Raw genomic sequence first — 18,432 nt, forward strand, 5'->3', positions numbered from 1 at the left:
GGGGAAGGAATACCGAACAAATCTGTGCTTTCAACAATCGATAATGGCGTAGAATAGTCGTTCAACTGTTACTCCCTTTCAATGCACCCAGGAGGCATCGTAGGGGAATACCGAACAAATCTGTGCTTCCAACAATCGATAATGGCGTAGAATAGTCGTTCAACTGTTACTCCCTTTCAATGCAGCCTCCCAGGAGGCGTGAAGGATGAGATGCTGAACGGTTGTCAAGCTCTGACAAGGCTCGACCTTCCGATCAGTAACTCTGTGCCAACCACCACTCACCCATCCCAGCCATGCCGGTGTACGGAGTAAACTTTCTGGATCCCATTGGACAGGCACGTCGAATTTCATGCACGACTCTTTTTTGAGGAATTATCTTTAACAACTACTGGGAGACAGACTCGTTGGAAGGGATAACGCCCTTTCAAGCCAACTGGTTCCGAATGCAACGATCAAGGATCCAGTCGTGGTCCTCTAAACTGTAACAGATATCGTCATCAGGACGATATTCCTCGTCCCTCAGCATTTGTCACAAAGACGCTGTCCAGCGGGTGATCGTACAAACCGTCGTCAGTGGGTTACTCTAGTTTGTTCTACTAGGATAGCTTTTAGACATTTGGGTATTCAGCAGCTACGCTCCATTCTCCCGGTACAATGTTGATATTCGCTCACTCCCTATCTACGGTTCAAACCGGCGCTCCAGCCACATTTGGGATCTCTGCTCCCATATAGAGCTTTTCAATGTGATGCGGCCTAGTTCTTTCCTAATCGAAACGAAAAGAGATCAAAACATGAAGTGAGGCGAAGGTCATAAGCCGTACTGATTTTGGCATATTTACAATGTCTTCAGTCTTCTTACTCCCGTGAGATTGAAGTTTTGTGTTTAAATTAATATTAAGGTGGAGTTGGCGAGGATCGGAATGTATTCACTCGAAGCTTTATGAAGGGGGGGGTCCAACGAATGATGATACAAATTTCATCATCATCATCATCATCGACAGCATGACACCAGTGTTCAGCACCGATGCTTCACTGCCGTAAGATGGCATCAAGATAACGCCGGCCTCTTTTAGCCCTAATATTCCAACGGCAAAGTGAACAGATCATGAAATGACTTGTGGGGTGGATTAGCCGTTTAGTTCACATTTTTAGGTCAGGAGTTATTCGGAAAAGATGATCTTGTCACCACGAGAACAGGTTGATCCTATTGGCCAGAGAGGGCCAAAGTCCGATTTATACACTGAGGATTTCCCAAATAACTTGTTTCAGCTCATCCTGGAAGGCATGTTCATCGGTTCTCGACTACTGGGTTCCGACTGTATGGTTCGTGGAATCAGTCAGAGGCTAACAAATGGGTGCGAGGAAGCGGGAAAGCTTGGCCACGCGAGAACGGTATTAAACCACCAATACACCACGGGATTACTTAAAACGTTGAGTGGATCATATACTACTTCCCTGGTTAATTGAGTAGCTCTGTGTGGATAGCTTCACGTATTGATCAATGCTGTTCAGGTATTCTGAGACCTCCTTGTGGCCCGTTGCACCCATTCCGATCAATCCTCCTCGCAGACAGTAAGACATCATGTCAACATAACACATCAGTTGTAAGGTTGCTGAAAACACTCCGATGCCCTTGTGAGTAGTATCCCGAACATCTCAAACATTGTACCAACTGAAACATGAGGCAGTACAATCCCGTGGACACCAAATTAGGTTGTGAATGAATGCACTTTGCCAATCTTCTAGTATATTCGCGAATGGCTGGCCACCACAGCTTGCGTTGGTTTACAGGTAGGCGAGTGCTCTTCACACAACTCCCCCTGCGCTTAGCCGGATGGGACAGGTGATCCGCGACGGTAAACCCCTTCCTTCTGCCTTCTACGAGACGAAGGCTAGAGTGAATCCTTTTTTCGCTACCCAGCAGCCAAGAACGGGTGGTCTGCTGTTATAGAGGGGAGGATAAACACGTGCCCCGGCTATAAATGGCCGTCTGATAGTAATAATACTAATAATAGTAACTCAGCTGTGACATCGTTTGACTACATAGCTGTCACAACGCTAGCAGGAAGCACCGTCAGATTGGTCAGACCTCAGTCGAGATTCCGGGATGAGGTTCGAACCACGGACCTTCGGGGACCACTGAGCTATTCCTAACCTCGTATGACCGTCACTCACTTTAGTTAGTTTTTATTATGTACATTTTCGTCTTAGCTAGCTAACCCAAGAGTGAGTGCCTCAGGGACTATCATCCTCACAGTGTCGGTCTACTCTTCTTGTCCTTTAGCCTAGTGGGTTCCGGCAGAAGCCACACAGTGGACTTAAGTAGATGAGACTGAGAGTAGTCCCCCCTTTTGTCTGTCCACTATGGGTTAGGTAGATAGAAGCCACCTATACTTTTTCCGTTAACTTTTATTTATTTACAACAGATGTAAGTAACAGCAATAATAAGCCTTATATTGATTTCATCCGGTGATTTAATCCCGAGAAAACCGGAGAATATACCTACTGAAATGCACCCTGAAGTAGTACTATAATCACCTACTAAAGTTCCCGATAACCAAAAACGGTAACGGAGTTTATACTAGGATCGAATTCGACCTTGGGAAGAACGATGGTCATTTAGCCACGCAACTAGAAACAAGCATGAGAAATGAAATTAGGTTAACAAGCTGCATGGCGATTTCTCGAACATCGTGCCGACTGAAACACGAGGCGATCTTTATACGGCACTGTTTGAAGCCCCCCCTCGGATGTCAATGAGTTTCATTAGTCTCTGGGTAGGGCTGAAGTAAAAAAAATCTCGTTACAATGTGGCCAGTCAATCACGTGCATACATCGGACGGAGTTCAAATGCATTAGGTGAACATTACAGCTTAGAAGTAGAATGGCATCCCCTCTTTTCAAACAAGAGTCACCAGGTCTGAGGCCTTCCAATCACTCATACATGTTCTACGGTAGGACGAGATGGTCTCATGACCGTACAACTTTCGGTCAGACGCTCAGTTTCATGTCATTACCTGTATTGACCAGATATCACGTGACTTGTTGACATAGTCTTCACTCCCGGTTCGATTCTGACCGCAAGACTGAGGAGCGAGACAAGAAAGCAAATCCCACGCACCCTCATAAATGCGGGCAGCCTTAAACCCCGTGTACTGTATGTGCATAGCTTTGTTCCAGTTCCTCAGAATGATTTGTTTGAACCCGAGTGTAAATCTTTAAAGAGAACGGTTGGATGTGATCAGTACTCTAATATGCGGGTACCAGCTGAAAATTCTGACAAGATTCAGGTACGCATGTATCGGCTGATTTTGCCCTGCTGTAGTCTTCACCACTAAATTTTCCACAAGCATGGTGTGATATGGGACTAAACGTATTCAATTTGGACTAACAGAGAGGTAAAAGAGCGGAACATTACTTACCCGAAGAGTCATTTGTTGACTCAAGAAATCCAGCTGACAACCGACCGGCAACTGCGGTCATATTGTGGTGGAATTCGTTGATATCGGCAAAGATGTGTGCACTGGTATGCTAAACTTGAATGAAGTAGGCGTTTTAATTCCGCGGGGTTAAGTGGCTCTTCAAGCTTATCGAAGTTATGAGCTTTTTATGATGGGAACTAAGCTAATCCATAAGCAAAACTCCCGTTTTCTCTCACACCACATGCTTGTGAACGCGTTCCAACCCAGCCTTGGCCTAGTCGACCAATCAGTGGGCGAGATGAACGCGTATTCCGTATGCAGTCGTTTGATTGGTCGTCACAGCTAGCGGCTGTGATACAGCCGAACCAATCAGGAAAATTTCACCCCCCTGAGTGTGGCCAACTCTCTGCCATGACGAAAATCCAGTCAATACGATGTTGCAGCAGCGTGGAACGAAAACCATTGATTAGAATCGCGTGAAAGAAAAGATTGAAAAGGGACGATCATTGTAAGATACCTACAGTTGATATGAGAAACATATGCTTTGAAAATTCCGAGTTCTTATTTGTGGAGAGAGCTTGCAAAGTAATGAACCAAGTAAATCAATTTAGAAGGCACGTGCAGCGATACAATACCATTTGTTTAGCTCTTCAGTAGCAGACTTAAAATTTTTAGATAGATAGATACGCATTGATTGGTATCTGTAGGTCACACGAACACAGTCAGAACAACCATACGATTGGTTTCAACATAATAGGCGATGACACGGTACAATTACTTCGACTTTCGAGCAACTTTTGTGGAAAGTCAGGGATCCTTACAGTAAAATGACGTTTCTGCAAACCCTTTGTTTAAAAGCCGGACCGGGAAATTGGCCACCCTGAAGGTCAAGCTGGGGGACTCTCGAGTATCCCTTTTTTATATCCTGTAACGTGGAAAGGATTGTTTTGAAACTAGCTGTGTAAGAAGAGAGGAGGGGGGCCACGACAATAGAATCAGAACTGAATACTGATAGCATGGACGTATCCGTGTGAGTGAGACTCAACCAACAATGGACTAATAAATTACTTGATGTGACAAACTGATGAAGTAATGTCAGTCGGATCAATACAGCAAACACAACTAACTGTCGTAGTCCTTACGAAGGTATGATTACGTTTCGCCTGAAGTGGCACCAAGGTATGTAGAAGGCATTCTCTGTGGTCGTCTCGTGATTTCAAGTGAACTGGCTAATTGCCCAAGAGTCAACCGAAATGGTCAAGGCGGCACAAGAGATCAGCGTGCAAGGTGGCAACGGGTGCACCAATCAGAACGCGCGCTGTAGGTCATGTTTGAATGGTAAATGCGAGCGTCACAGCTGATCAGAAGGCGCGGACGAATCCAATCGGCCAATAGCATGAACGAACCACTCTGCCTGTACAATGACCGTCTAAAATCTGTCTCCTGAGGACTTTGGCCGTGTAAGTTGTGCTTTAACTGGAGGTCCAAAGATGATCCAGTGGAAAATCTAACTGGAAAATAGCGGTTTCGGCTCCTCATTTACGGAATATTTTGTAATCCAGGTTTCGACGAGGCAAAGGAAGTCTGTTTGTAGCTGAGTTAAGACAGACACCTGAGAACGTGCACCAAACCGATCGTGCAACAAAGAACGTTTAAAACAGTTGGTACAACAAATGGATAAAAAATGTAACGAGAATGCACAGACAGGATCGATACACCTGACTGCTTTTCCAGTTCAAAACAATAGGTGTATGGCTTTCCAACTAATTCGAAACATTGTTTTTTTCTACTGATGTAAAGTGATGTCGTGGCGTATGAGGAGAATTCATTCCATATCCTGGTGAAATTACCGGTTGAGTCCACTGTACGCTGATTATTTGGTTGCACCCAAAGACTCGAAAGTCTGGAGGGTTCTTGTTTCGAACCCACCTGTGCCTTTCGCTTGCGAATCGCTAAGTTTGGTCTATCTGGTAATTCATAGGCGGTCATCTTGTCCGAGATGGATGGCATCTAAGGACCGAAAGGCTGTTTGACATAATCGATAGAGGTTAGTTTCATCGTTGTCATCATCATCATCATCAACATCAGAGACAACAACATCAGTGTTGACGCTGGTGCTTCCCTGCCTTAGAAACATCACAACCAGGACAGTTACTGGGTCGTTGTATCGATGGTGAGTCGAGTATACCAATCACTTCGCTCAAGCGTGAACACGTTCATCCGTTCAGACACGCTAATTCAGAAGCGTCCAACGTTCGCCGGTGGAATAGTGGTAACGCGTTTGCCTCGCATGTCAGATGTCCGGGGTTCAAGTCCCGGCACGGCCATTGGATGTGCACTGCTGATGAGCGAAACTCGAGTTCAGTGCTCCTCTCCCCCTTTGGTGTGGATTCACCAGAATAATTGCGCCAGGACAGGAGGACGACTGTTCAAACGAGAGTGATGTGAATGTGAACAAAAAACATCGGTTTGTTTGAACACAGCCGTCTAGAGGAAATAAGAAAGAAATCGGGTAGTGGATGGGACCTAATGTTAGCCTACGCAGAAATCTCCGGGGCACCCGAATCTCCAGCATTCATTCAAAAACTTGGGGTAGAAACTGACAAGTTTACTGCCATTTGTTAAACACTCTATCGTTCAGTCAAGCACAGGGGTGGGGGCACGTGGATTCCATCCTGGAAGGCAAACAGCGCGAAGAATTTTCGTAACATCCTTCTGTCACCTCAAAGTTTCCGTCACCATTTCCGAACCGTTCCGCATTCCATTTTCCATGCCACATGTCACCCACCTTTAGGTATCCGCCACCTCGAAACTCATCATTACAACACTATGGAATCACCAGCAATCCATTGATTAGGTTGTACAATTACTAGCGAAGAGAACGCTCGAAATTCACCGATAAATTTGTTTGTGTACTGGTTCGGTTTTCACGGAAGACTCACCTGAATCAGTTTTTCTTCAACTGAATGTGCTGCATCAGGCCGCCTCATGTTTCAGTTAATACGGTGTTGGAGATAGCTCAATACACATTATGGGCGTAATGCACTACTCATAAGGTCGCTGAAAACCCTTGACAGTTTATGGCCGGTTTCTCCCTTCTACGGATTTATCAGGTAAATGGATTCATAGAGTTTCCGTCAAGCCTGGACCCACATTGCGCGGACGGATAGAGCGCTTGCATGAAAATCGTTGGGCTGATTAAAAAATTCAATCAGTAATTGGACTGTTGCTGATGAGTTAGATTAGTAACGTCAATTGTCATTGATTTTCAAGGTGGACTTCATGAGTACCAATCAACAGAGCCGATCCAAACCGTCGTAATGAGTTCAAGTAGGAGTCCGACAAAAGTTTCATCATGAAGACTCTGAGAATTATCGATCTGCATTGTCCGGCCAACCAGGTGATTCTGTTGTGGGTACATTAGAGATTCCTCATCATACTTTGGGAGCGAAGGTAGTCAAACTCGATCACGTGGCCTCCCTGAAAGGTCAGTGCGACAGGATTATGAGAGAACACGAACCGCAACCGTTTGCACGTAAATACAGATGGATATTTTTGCACATCCTTTTAAAATAATTTTCGTCAAACACTGAGAGTCATTCGGGAGAACGGTAGTCGACCGGCAGTTGAAAGAGACTACTCATAAGGTTGTTGAAAACTTTTCGAAAGCCCAAGACCGGTTTTTACCTTCGCTGTTAATCTCCTTCAGCTAAAGAATATCATAACAGGGAGATTCGAGGGGATATGAAATTTGTACTTTTAGTTTTTATTGAAGTGGGTGAAATCGGGACATATCGTTAGTAATTTGCATGAAAAGATCCGTTTTCCGCTACTTTTGCCTCCAAACGAACTCACACAAGTGGCTGTCCACTAAATATCGATGTGTGCCGCATTGGCTTTCATTCTGAATCTCGTAGACGTGCCAAAGAGATTCGATGGTTTGTGTGTGAGCTCCAGTCATTGGATCCAAAAAGTTTTCGGTATGATTAACCGTTTCATGAGTATAATTCACGTCAATCGTCGTTTCAATTCCCTGGTATGATGTCCACACATCGGAGATAGTGTTTGAGTCGGGAGCCATGCAGGCCTGGATTGTGTCCATCAAAGTGACCGCAGTTCGATCAGGCAATTCATACAGGAACACCTCTTTGGTTTCCCAGCAGATCCCCTTTCGAAGGCTCATTGCTTGCTGACAATATCGGGCATTACACACCCACCTGTCAGAAACAGTTGAAAGTGTCTAAGTGTGAAAGGTGGCCATTGTTGCATAAACGTTGTTGATGGATCACTCCGTGGCTTTGCAAAAACGTATTGCAGTCTCTTTGTCATGAACGAGATTTGAAACCGTCAGAAAGTTCATTTAATGTTTTACGAAGGTCCGAACGGAGAAGATGTTTGCACAAAATGAGTCTAGATGCGGATAAGGAATTATTTTTATCAAAAATAGGTCAAGGTTGTGTGCGTACATTAAATTGGAGTTGGAAAAAGTGACGGGGCTCATCTGGAAAAGACCCTTAGGGGATCTGGAAAAGATCCCAGTCAGGTTCTTCGTAAAAATCACAGTGGTACCCAAATGAGTGGATTTCGCGAGATGTTACAATCTCAGTGTTCATCGGTATCCTCTCGGAGGTTCCCAGTGGCCCATTCAAAGTAGAACACTTTAACCCAGTTAAATCAGTGAGGGAGGGGTTGTCTGAACAGTTTTTTAAGCTTGAATCTAACTGCGTGGTCAGACAGTTGTATGTATTCACATGTGCTTCAACCGAATTCATTCGCATTGCTCTGATTCGACGAACAAGCGCAAGGCTAGTACAAATGATACCAGCCACGGATGCAGGCAAAGTTCGCACAATACAGAGCGATTTTGTCGGTCCAGGATAGGTATTCAAGGTCACTTCGAACTGCTCTAAGGTAAACGGGAATCTGTGGTCCCAAGTTTGTGCCAGAGGACAGACTACTTACTATATGCCTAGGATTGTTGCCGCTCTTTTCACGTGTTCTGATTCGGACAGAATCCGAATGTAACGGTGGCCGTGGGCCGTCACATGAATATGGCTAGATTACACCCTGTGTCGTTTGCTTTAAATGTTTGTTCACGCCACTGCTTCATATAACTTAAGTGACCTTCAGCGATCTCATTTTCGTGACACTTTTGAGAGCAAAGTCTTAATGCATCATCACAAACGCCATGTAGGTACGCCCTTCATTCCGAAACGGAGACGCATAATTGCAACGCAAGCCAATAGGGAATTCAACCAACCATATGAAGGGGACACGGTCACCTGCTGTAGCGAACTTGCCCAACATCGGTGACCAATGGCGTTATGCTATTGGTGATGATGATGATGATGATGATGATGATGGTGATGATGATGAATATTTTGCACCGAGTGGCTGATGGATCGATACAACAAACTCAAGGCCTGCACGGCGTGAACTGCGGGATAAGATATCGTGGTGAACAGTTACAGCATGCGGAAATATTACGATCAAGTGTTAATAATGGTACCCTAGTACTTCAACGTATGGCCAACACTTCCAGGCCTCCTTCGTTCGCAGCATAACCCCCCCCCAACAAAACTATGACACATTTGGTCGTTACCCTCATCGCGGTCGAAATCGACCAATCAGGAACCTGCCTTGCAATCAGGTCACGTGAATACCGTTGGCATCTCTGTCTCTCAAACTGTGTGGTTCCTCTTTACTCTGACTGACTTTTGACAGCATAAATGGCATTTAGAATTCATTCCACCACTGTTTAGGTTGTGATCGATCATGGCAAATGTAAACGGTTGTTAGGGCAAAAATTTTTTTTGTTATCGTTTCCTTTGTACTAACTGTGGTGGTAAATGCTGCTAGATGAAAGCGAATTACGCGGACCAACTTGGTCTTATGTATAGAATCGATTCGCTGGCCCATTGAAAAGTCATTGTACAGTTTGCTTTATCGTTGGCAATTTCGAGACCCACGAGTGAATCTAGCAGGGATTCTAGTTACCAGAATTCATTTCGAAGAGGCGAAGTTTTCATTTCCGAGTGTGTTCACCCCCTTTTTGGCCTATTGGTCAATTTATGAGTATTGAAATTTGACAATCAACCATGTGTTGAAAAGCTCTCCAAGTTCCGAAACCGAACACTTCTACTGAATGTCAAGATGGCTCCACTAACAAATGAATATCGGTGGGAGTCGAACCTGGGTCACCGAAGTGGAGGGTCACGTGGATGGTTGCATCTCTGTTAAAACCATCGATCGATATCAGTGCCAAACACAAGGCAATCGTGCGATAGAAATCAGTCGATTGAGAACCAGATAAAATAACCAATGGAATATGGGGACCGGTAGAGGAACGAATGCGCTCGGATGTTCGATACATGAATTCTAGTGTATGTATGGCAGGATTGACTAAGACAACAGGATGAGTTTGGTGGATGCAGGTTCGTTCAATTTTGCCGGTTCCTCGGGGTTTCCTACCAATCATCTTCATTCTGCAGGAGGGTGAATGCAGCTCAACAGTTACCGGCGTACAAAGTAGAACCTAACATAGCTTCTTGAAGGTTGCGGAAATCCTACTGAATGCCTATGACAGATTCACCACCCTTCTTCCAGCTAATCAGGTTAGCACAGTTCCTAATGCTCCTTTCAGTCAACCTGAAATTCGTGAACAACACTTGTTTGATTGGGAATTTGGTTTTCACCGGCGACTAACTTGAATCCCAGCTGAATCTCTCTCCCTAGCTGAATGTACTGCACGAAGGCTATCTCACGTTTCTGTCTGGAAGATATCTGAGATATTCCAGAATAGTTTCCTGAAGGAACACGTCTGAAATGGCTAAAATTGAACCGAACCAAGTGATGAAACGGGCCGAGCTATTTGGGAGACTTTCACTACTCATACTATTTGCCGCTCATCATTATCATCATCATCATCATCATCATCATCATCATCATCATCATCGTCATCATTATCATCATCGACAGCACGACATCAGTGTTCAACACCAATGCTTCTCTGCCGTTAGGATGTCTTGGTTGTACGAGGACTGGGATACTGCCAGGGCGCCCACACCTAGACAGGAGGACGATTAGGGTCCTCAACCAGAGCCTTTGGCTCAAAAGCCTAACCGCAAGCCGGCGGTGTTTGGCGGGAAATGCAAATGTATTACCATTTCTACGGAACACGTCGCCACACATGTTCCATCCCCCAACCTGGAGGGCCAGGAGACTGTGTTCGTCAGACCTCTAACCAATCTGGTATGAGAGACTGTGAATATCACGGGAACACCCCCCCCCCCAGTATAGTTCAATGGACCGCTGAGGTGCTCAAGGTAAGGTCCAATCTCTTCGTGACAGGTCTACCCCAGAAGGGATCATCAAAGCCAAAAACTACTTGAAAGGCGATACGCATTGTTGTTGTATCCGGACTTGTGAGAAAAATAACAGGGTGTGACGCAATTTAAGCCTGTTCATTAAGGCTGACAACTAATCTGTGAGCAGTGAGCAACCATCATTCGAATCATTCAGAGTGCGAACAGTGTTCACTGAGCTAGGCCTATGATCCATGAGGAAGGACCCACTGTCATCTCAGACCATCCTGTTTACACGTACAGCTGACGGCTTTGTCAAATGCAGTGTCTGCAAAAAATGAAATTGCCTGGTCAATGTATGCATCTCTGCAGTTTTATCCCCGTTGAAGTACGAAGGAATCACGTTGAACGCTTGAAGTTGCGGAAAGATCGATGCCGACGTATTCTCCTAGCAAGTTGTCGCTGAACAACAGCGGGAGAAATAATACACAACCATATTCTGGGTGAAGACTGGCGTCTTGTCATCGAGGTTCCAGTCAAGCAGAGGGTTGGTTGTAAACCAAGACCGCAGAGTTACGGCCGAAAACATGCACTGTAAACAGTTGGCGTTTGACCATATGCCAACAGATTGTCTTTATAGGGTAGACTCAAGTAGACTGGCTTCAGACAGATAGTTTTATCGGGTGTTCGGGCATATACTTGGTTATGAATCTCTCCGGATAATCGTTGGCTTGGAGCACGTTAGCGTCATTTCAGAATTCAGTGACTCCTCAACCAGAATATGGTTGTTTATTCTTTCTTCTGTTGCTGTTCAGTGGAATACGCTGAGCACATGTCACGGTAACCTGTTTAGAGAATACGTGAGCATCTCTGTTGCCGAAACCCAACTAGACTCAACGGTTCAGTGGAAAAAAACTCAATCGTGTTCTACATAATTGACACCGGTCAATCCGGACGAATCGTTTCAACCCGTCCACCGAGTACCCAATAGGCTGCCAGTATCGATCCAACGGAGTGGCTTGATCACAACAGCATTAGTCACACCATATTACTGCGTAATCTGATACGGTGCCGGCAAAAACGATTCTTGCGGGCGCTGACTCTGCATTGGTCATGTGACACGAATCGACCAACCAAGTTGTTCCACGGTTCATCCAATGAAATATGATATGGGTCTAGTCTAATCTAGTAAGCAGTCTCAGCTAGTTATTTTCATTATCTATTCGAATTATGGCTAGTATATATGTATTGACCTGATGACGGGATCCCAAAAACATCAATGTTAGTCACTGTATTAAAGTCAGTGGCGTTTCGGGAGCAAAAACATTCGATCGAGGATGAATAGAATATTCCACGCGACAAATAGATCGATGGTGGATTGATAAGCCACCTGCACCCAACCACCACAAGTTGTTTTAACGCACTTTTGTGCCCAGCGCAGTACCCTTAGATCGGAATCATCCAGGGAGGTCCTGTGCTGTAAAACCGACATATGTGAAGGTACGTAAGCGCAGCCATTTGAATAAGCAAACCAACCAATCATGTGTAGAGAGCACAGTCATCAGTCGACCATGATCAGACCAACCGATCGATGGGTAAACCAACCTAAGGCGTATAGTTTGTGAACAATGTTTGGCCTCAAAACTTGGCTTATTATTCACAACTGTGTTCTGCCTTCTTCAGGCTCAGCAGGTGAACATAGCCTTCGAGTTTCCCTCAAACTTGTGTTCCACCTGTGTGCCAAATTGTACGCCATCAGTAAGATTCACTCACTGAACTGTCATCAACAGGGATATCAAATGAACCCTGGTTCAGTCTCTCTATCATGAACGTGTTGCACAAAGGCCGTTTCGTATTTCATCTTGCTTTCATCTTTGCTTGAACAAGACTACTCATAAGGTCGCTGAAAACCCTTTGACAGCTGTCGCAACCATATTTTTCATGCAAGCAAAAGTTGATAAAACTATCCACTATCTTCGTGTGAAAAGACATGGCACAGGTTTCCACTTTTGTTGTTTTTTCTCTCTGTCAAAATACCAAGCGTCACTTCAAAGACCTCTTCTAGGAGTTGTTACGTCATGCATTCAATCTCAGATGGACTTTTCGGCTGTCATGATGACCGATTCCTCTCTCGATATCTAGTACGACAAGACGGAGGTAGTTCAGCTGTCAAGCTATGGCATGTCAGGTGAAAATCCTGTTACATCTATTACGAAATCAAATGGCCAGTACGGGAGCAAAGCACATGCCTAGCTGACCGGCCGATCGATACACAACACAAGACTCTAGACCAGCGAAGTCATTTGTCCAAATGTAGACGTCTAGATTAAAGCAACTGAAAATCAGTCGGTCCCTAAAGAACTGATCTGTTTCAAAATCGTTATCATCCAGGAAAGACAACCACTAAACTGCCCCCCTGAATTAGGCCTAAGTCATTGCTGTAATGCACAGCAGTGTGCGGATGTGTACCCTCGCACAAGGCTGTCTGCTTTCAAGGTCACTTGCTGACCAACCAGGAGGCTGCTCGAAGTGGGCTCAGTCTAAGCCGGATTGGAATTGATTGTCTGTGCAGCCGGTTCGACTTGATGCAGTGCAAACCGTGAGGTGCGCCTCAGTAAGTTATCCACTGATACGGCCAGTTTAAGCCGGTCGATATAAGAGATTGAAACACACACAACTGGCTCACGTTAGACCTACGCTGTCTCAAGTTTAAATTGTTTCATTTCATGATAACAGCAATAATCGTTCGGCTGTAGCCACATTTCAGGGTCTAGCTGCCATGCCAACCGAAAGAAGCAACAGGGTTAAGATACTGTCAGGTAGCCCAAACCTAAACAAAAGCAGTCGATATACTATTGTTGGGTTCGAACCACGGACCTTCCAGTCAGTCACTCGCACCTTAACCATTGAGCTTTCTTGGGCTCTCATTTCACTAATGCAACAGGAAAAAGTATCCAGTCAAGCCATGAAAAACAGTATAGAATCATCTGAGAAGCTAGTTACCCTCTTTTTAGCCGATCTGAGATAAGTGGTGGGAATCGCCCGACTTTTTTTCCTGGAGAAATGGGAATCTTGTAGACACCCAACTAAAATGACCCTTGTTTACCCGTTCGATTGGATAGAAGCTTCCAATGGGCGTAGAATCAAACCGCGCGACCTGTTTATAAGCTGAAAAGGAACTCTACAAGCAAAATTTTATCTCACCTAGTGAGATAAAGTCAGTATGTGGGGACCGTTTCGTTTCGTTTCGGTTCCCCTCTCCCCCACCGTAACAGTCAACTAACGATGTTTACCGAACAGACTGCTTTGTTGAGCAAATACAGTAAAATACGGCGGGGGTAGTGTGGTTTATGGATATGGCTTGAAGAGTGGAACTAACCTCACCGCAGGTTCTACATAGAGTGGGAAGTTTTTCTGGCCTAGCAACTAGGAGGGCGAAAGTACACAACAGGCAGGGAGCAAACAGATTGATGATGACGGCTAACCTGACGAGGTTATCACCCTGGTGGTCTCAAATTTGCAAAAGTTTTTTACGAATCCGATGTTTTTCAGCAAAGAACACCGTTTGTGAAAAGTCTGTTTCAAATCGAGGTTTCGTCTTTCCAGGGAAACTAATTTATGTCAGAAAGCGGAGGAGCACTGTACATTTGCTTCATTCTTACTGAAAATCGTCAGCGATGCGCACCTCGCGAAACCCCAGTAGGGAAATTCGAACCCATGCCCCTCCATCCAGCGCTTGAACACAACCGTGTGTCCATGGGCGACTGAACATGTTACTTACTTACTTACTTACTTACTTACTTACTTACTTACTTACTTACTTACTTACTTACTTACTTACTTACTTACTTACTTACTTACTTACTTACTTACTTACTTACTTACTTACTTACTTACTTACTTACTTACTTACTTACTTACTTACTTACTTACTTACTTACTTACTTACTTACTTACTTACTTACTTACTTACTTACTTACTTACTTACTTACTTACTTACTTACTTACTTACTTACTTACTTACTTACTTACTTAATAAGGAAATCAGTCAGCCTGGCAGTTTGTCAGTCTTCCAGTTCCACATTATTTGGAAAGCTTTGGTATTCTGCCCAACGAATAGTACTCAGCGAATTAACAGCCCTCTGAAAAGCGCTACTTATCAACACTCACTCTGTTGGAATACTTCTCACTCCTCGGACTGAACTGCACTGACCCACGTGACTATTTCTGCCCTACGCAATCGCGTGAGTGGGTCAATACTGCCACCAGATCACCGCCACATATAGCTTCAGGATAGATGTAACATACTAGTCGCAAGGTTGCTGAAAACACTTCGACAGAAACATGGGCTGAAGGTGACCACCCTAAACGAGAGATCCAGTTGAATTCTGTCGACTCTTCTCTCCAAATCGATTTTGTGTTCAAATGAGGACACTTGTCGAAGCCTACAAGATAGTTCATTCAGCTCATCCACTGGAATCAGTCCACGTGTTCCTGCCAACCTTAGGTATGTTCTTGAACTCGGATTGGATGAAAGTTGGCACACACCCTCATTCGCACACCAACTTGGTTGTGCCAGGAGACTCAACTTAGAAGAGTTTCCAGTAACTTTGTGAGTGAATAATGTGTTGCACTATCTCAGTGATCTTGCCGACTGGAATTTGAGGTGGTCTCGCGCAGTGCGTTCAGTCGAAGATCGTCATAAACGAAAGAGATTCAGCTAGGTTTCCCGTTGAAAACTGAATTGGTTGCCCACAATTTGGCACTCAAGCAGAACATGAGGTTGATGGGAGGTCAGGAACTGCACCACCGTGACGAGTTCCAAGCAGGGCGAAACGTTCGTGGGACTTTGATTAGTTTTCAGCAGAGAAAATGTACTGCGTATCCAGGCGGTAAAAGTGGGGTCCTTCATTCAAATCGCGAGTAAGTTTCAAGATCTACAGGTTAACCGGCGATCGGCGTCAAGTCAGTCTTGCTTACTACCGCGAATTGGCTCTCTTAAACGGTTTTTCCATTGCATCCACCGATACATTTCGTTGCCTCAGGTTGTGGGCCATCCATCAACCAGATGGCGGTAATTACATCCAACCAGTCTCCCTCTCCGTGCTACGGTTACTGAATAACTGAACAGGGCTCACTAGGGTTATGGAAGTCCAATAGACACAAATAGTGCCAGAAGAGCCAAGTAAATTGGTTAAAGAATAGTCATATGGGAGAAGAGGTTAAGTGCCGTACACTGTCAACCCCCAAGTTCGTCGAACAGATAAAAGTCAGTCTGTGCTACAAAGTTAACAAGCACTGTCCAGATACTCCTTTCTTAAGTGGACATAAGCCACACTGCAAACTTCATGGAGTCGCACATGGGTTCGAACCCACAACCTTGAGGATAGAATTCCGAACAGCCCAAGGATGGCTTACCGGAGTGGGATGTGAAATAACTGATCCTCCAGTAATACGAATTCATATTCACATAACATGAAAATGGCTTTCTTTGAGTGGTGAATTCCCAGAGGAAAGCTATCGCCACCTATGAAAAATTTCGCGTTTGTGCGCATATTACTCATCGTTTGCGAGTAGTGAGGCGACACTCACTGAATTGCTTTCAGGTTGCCAATTTTGAGGATAGTTATAGAACCATTGAACCGACCGTATCAAACGCCAAAAAATACTTTCTGTGAATCCACTTTCCCTTTTAGTCTCACTAAATTAGAGACCACTTCTAGAAACTACCCCGTTTTTCTCCTGTAACTGCACTTTAGTGTTGAAACTACTTAAGGGCGAATAGTCATCGCAATTTCAAAAACAGCGATTCACGGGATTAGCGTAATACACTCATTTGCAAACAAATTTGGTTTTTCCTACCCAGATGAATCTCTCGTTCATGATATTTTTATTTTTATTATTATGGAAAGTTTTTTTAGTTGTATTGCAATCCAAAATTCTCAATTTTTCATGTCAAGCAAATATCGTAATTCGGGCGCTGGTCTATTTGGTAACCTAGGAATTTTGTTTCAACCGTCAGTCTCTATTATTTCGCTGTGAGTGGAATTGTGTTAGGGTTGGAACCGGCTCCATCGAGCGTCTTCTTCTCCGCTTCACTTGCCTATTTCGGACGTTGCAGGCAGTTGCTCAAACCGTCAGAAATTGTTCACAATATTTGCAGCGGTTTGGTCGGTCAACTATTAACTTGGCGTTCGATGGTAGATGTCAAAAAAATGGGATCAACTGGGACTCATGCGACGATAACCTCAAGTCTAATGAACGGCTTAGTATGGTGCTGAGTACCAAATGTAATTAGATGCAGTATCATTCCATAGCTTGTATAGTTTGTGGCATGCAAATTAACAAAACAAAATTCAAAGAAAAAATACACAAACCCACAGTTTGCAAAACGTTTTTGCTAGAAAATTACTCCCAAAAACTTGTCATGATCCTAGAGCTTCCGTTGTTTTTATGGCCACGGAATTTACCCCCATTCTTTGACTTTGATATGAAAGAACCGGCAGTTCAACCAGATTACACACAACTTCTGGAATGTTCCGTAAACTAGCCCTTGTAAATAATTCTCTAATCTCCAAGAAGCACGCAAACAACTCATTTGTTTTACGTCCTCTTCAGGTAAAGCGAGGCTATCATAGAAATGCCTAATTTTCCCCTGAGCAGGAAACTGTTCCGGAAGTTTTATAGGTTCATATACATTTGAGTAAACTACTTACTACGGAGTATGCATTAGGGAAAAACAAAACTTATTTTGTTCGGCTGTTTTTGTGTGAACAAAAGCATTGTGAAAAACACCTGTATGCATNAGGTAACGTCAAACGACCCCAGTCCATCCGTAAGGCGTTGATCATCCATCCCCTTGGGCGTTTTGCCTAGTTGGGACGACAGGTCATCCCCAAATTGTTAGATCCCGACTTCTCGGTACATGTGCCCTCCCCCCCCAAGCCGCTTCTGACACATCTGGAAAAGCGCTATTCTTACTGGGACACGTCATCAACCACCCTGAGTGCATTTGGGTCAGGTGAAGTGGGCGTGGTATTTGCCAAACTTCTCACGACGTTTACACGTTTTTTTTGTGAACGTGTGAAAACTCTGGATCAAGCATTACGTTAATGCGGTGTGTAAACAGAACGCGCAATTTCCCGACGCACACGCAGACAAGTGGGCGAAACAAACATGATAGTTTTTTCGCCATCATGGGTGTAGGTCATGTGACGCTAAGGGGGGTTTCAGTCTTACCCGAATGGGACGGGGGGTCGCCCATGGCGTTGACTAATTCATCAATCCGTCTAAGACACCGCTCTTAAGAACAGAGTTCGTCGCATGCTTCTTTCCTTTTTTGGATGTAATGAGATAGATGAACATCTCCCAATAGAATACCTGGCTTCAATGCCTCACTAGCTTTTCTACTGGCCAAAAGTCGTAGAAAATGATTGATGGTTGCCATGCTATTGGCATATTATGTGGGGCGAGATGGCTCAGTAGTAAGAGTGCGAATTTACTGACCGGAAGGTCCGTGGATCGAACCTGACCCCTGCCTCTCGACTTCCTCTGTTTAGGCTTGGGCAACCTGGCAGTATCCTGGCCCTCGTGCTTCCCTCGGGTGGCATGGCAACTAGGCACCGAAAGGGTGCTACATCTGAACGATTTTTAAACTGTGTTTTCTACACAGCTGTGTATACACGTATTCGCTTGGGATGTGTAG

At 44.6% G+C, this 18,432-nt stretch overlaps 1 protein-coding gene across 1 annotated transcript in view; it reads right to left on the reverse strand.

Annotated features, from left to right (window-relative positions):
• Positions 1 to 18,432, reverse strand: part of T265_08236 (hypothetical protein) — a gene marked incomplete at both ends in the record, with an annotated part of 101,496 nt that overhangs the window by 23,706 nt on the left and 59,358 nt on the right. The window contains 3 exons of the mRNA XM_009173983.1: positions 3,423 to 3,531; positions 5,352 to 5,432; positions 7,414 to 7,639. Coding sequence (XP_009172247.1) covers positions 3,423 to 3,531; positions 5,352 to 5,432; positions 7,414 to 7,639 — 416 coding nt within the window. The remainder of the gene's footprint in view (positions 1 to 3,422; positions 3,532 to 5,351; positions 5,433 to 7,413; positions 7,640 to 18,432) is intronic.

This window comes from Opisthorchis viverrini, assembly GCF_000715545.1.
Source record: "Opisthorchis viverrini unplaced genomic scaffold opera_v5_205, whole genome shotgun sequence".
Classification (NCBI taxonomy): domain Eukaryota; kingdom Metazoa; phylum Platyhelminthes; class Trematoda; order Opisthorchiida; family Opisthorchiidae; genus Opisthorchis; species Opisthorchis viverrini.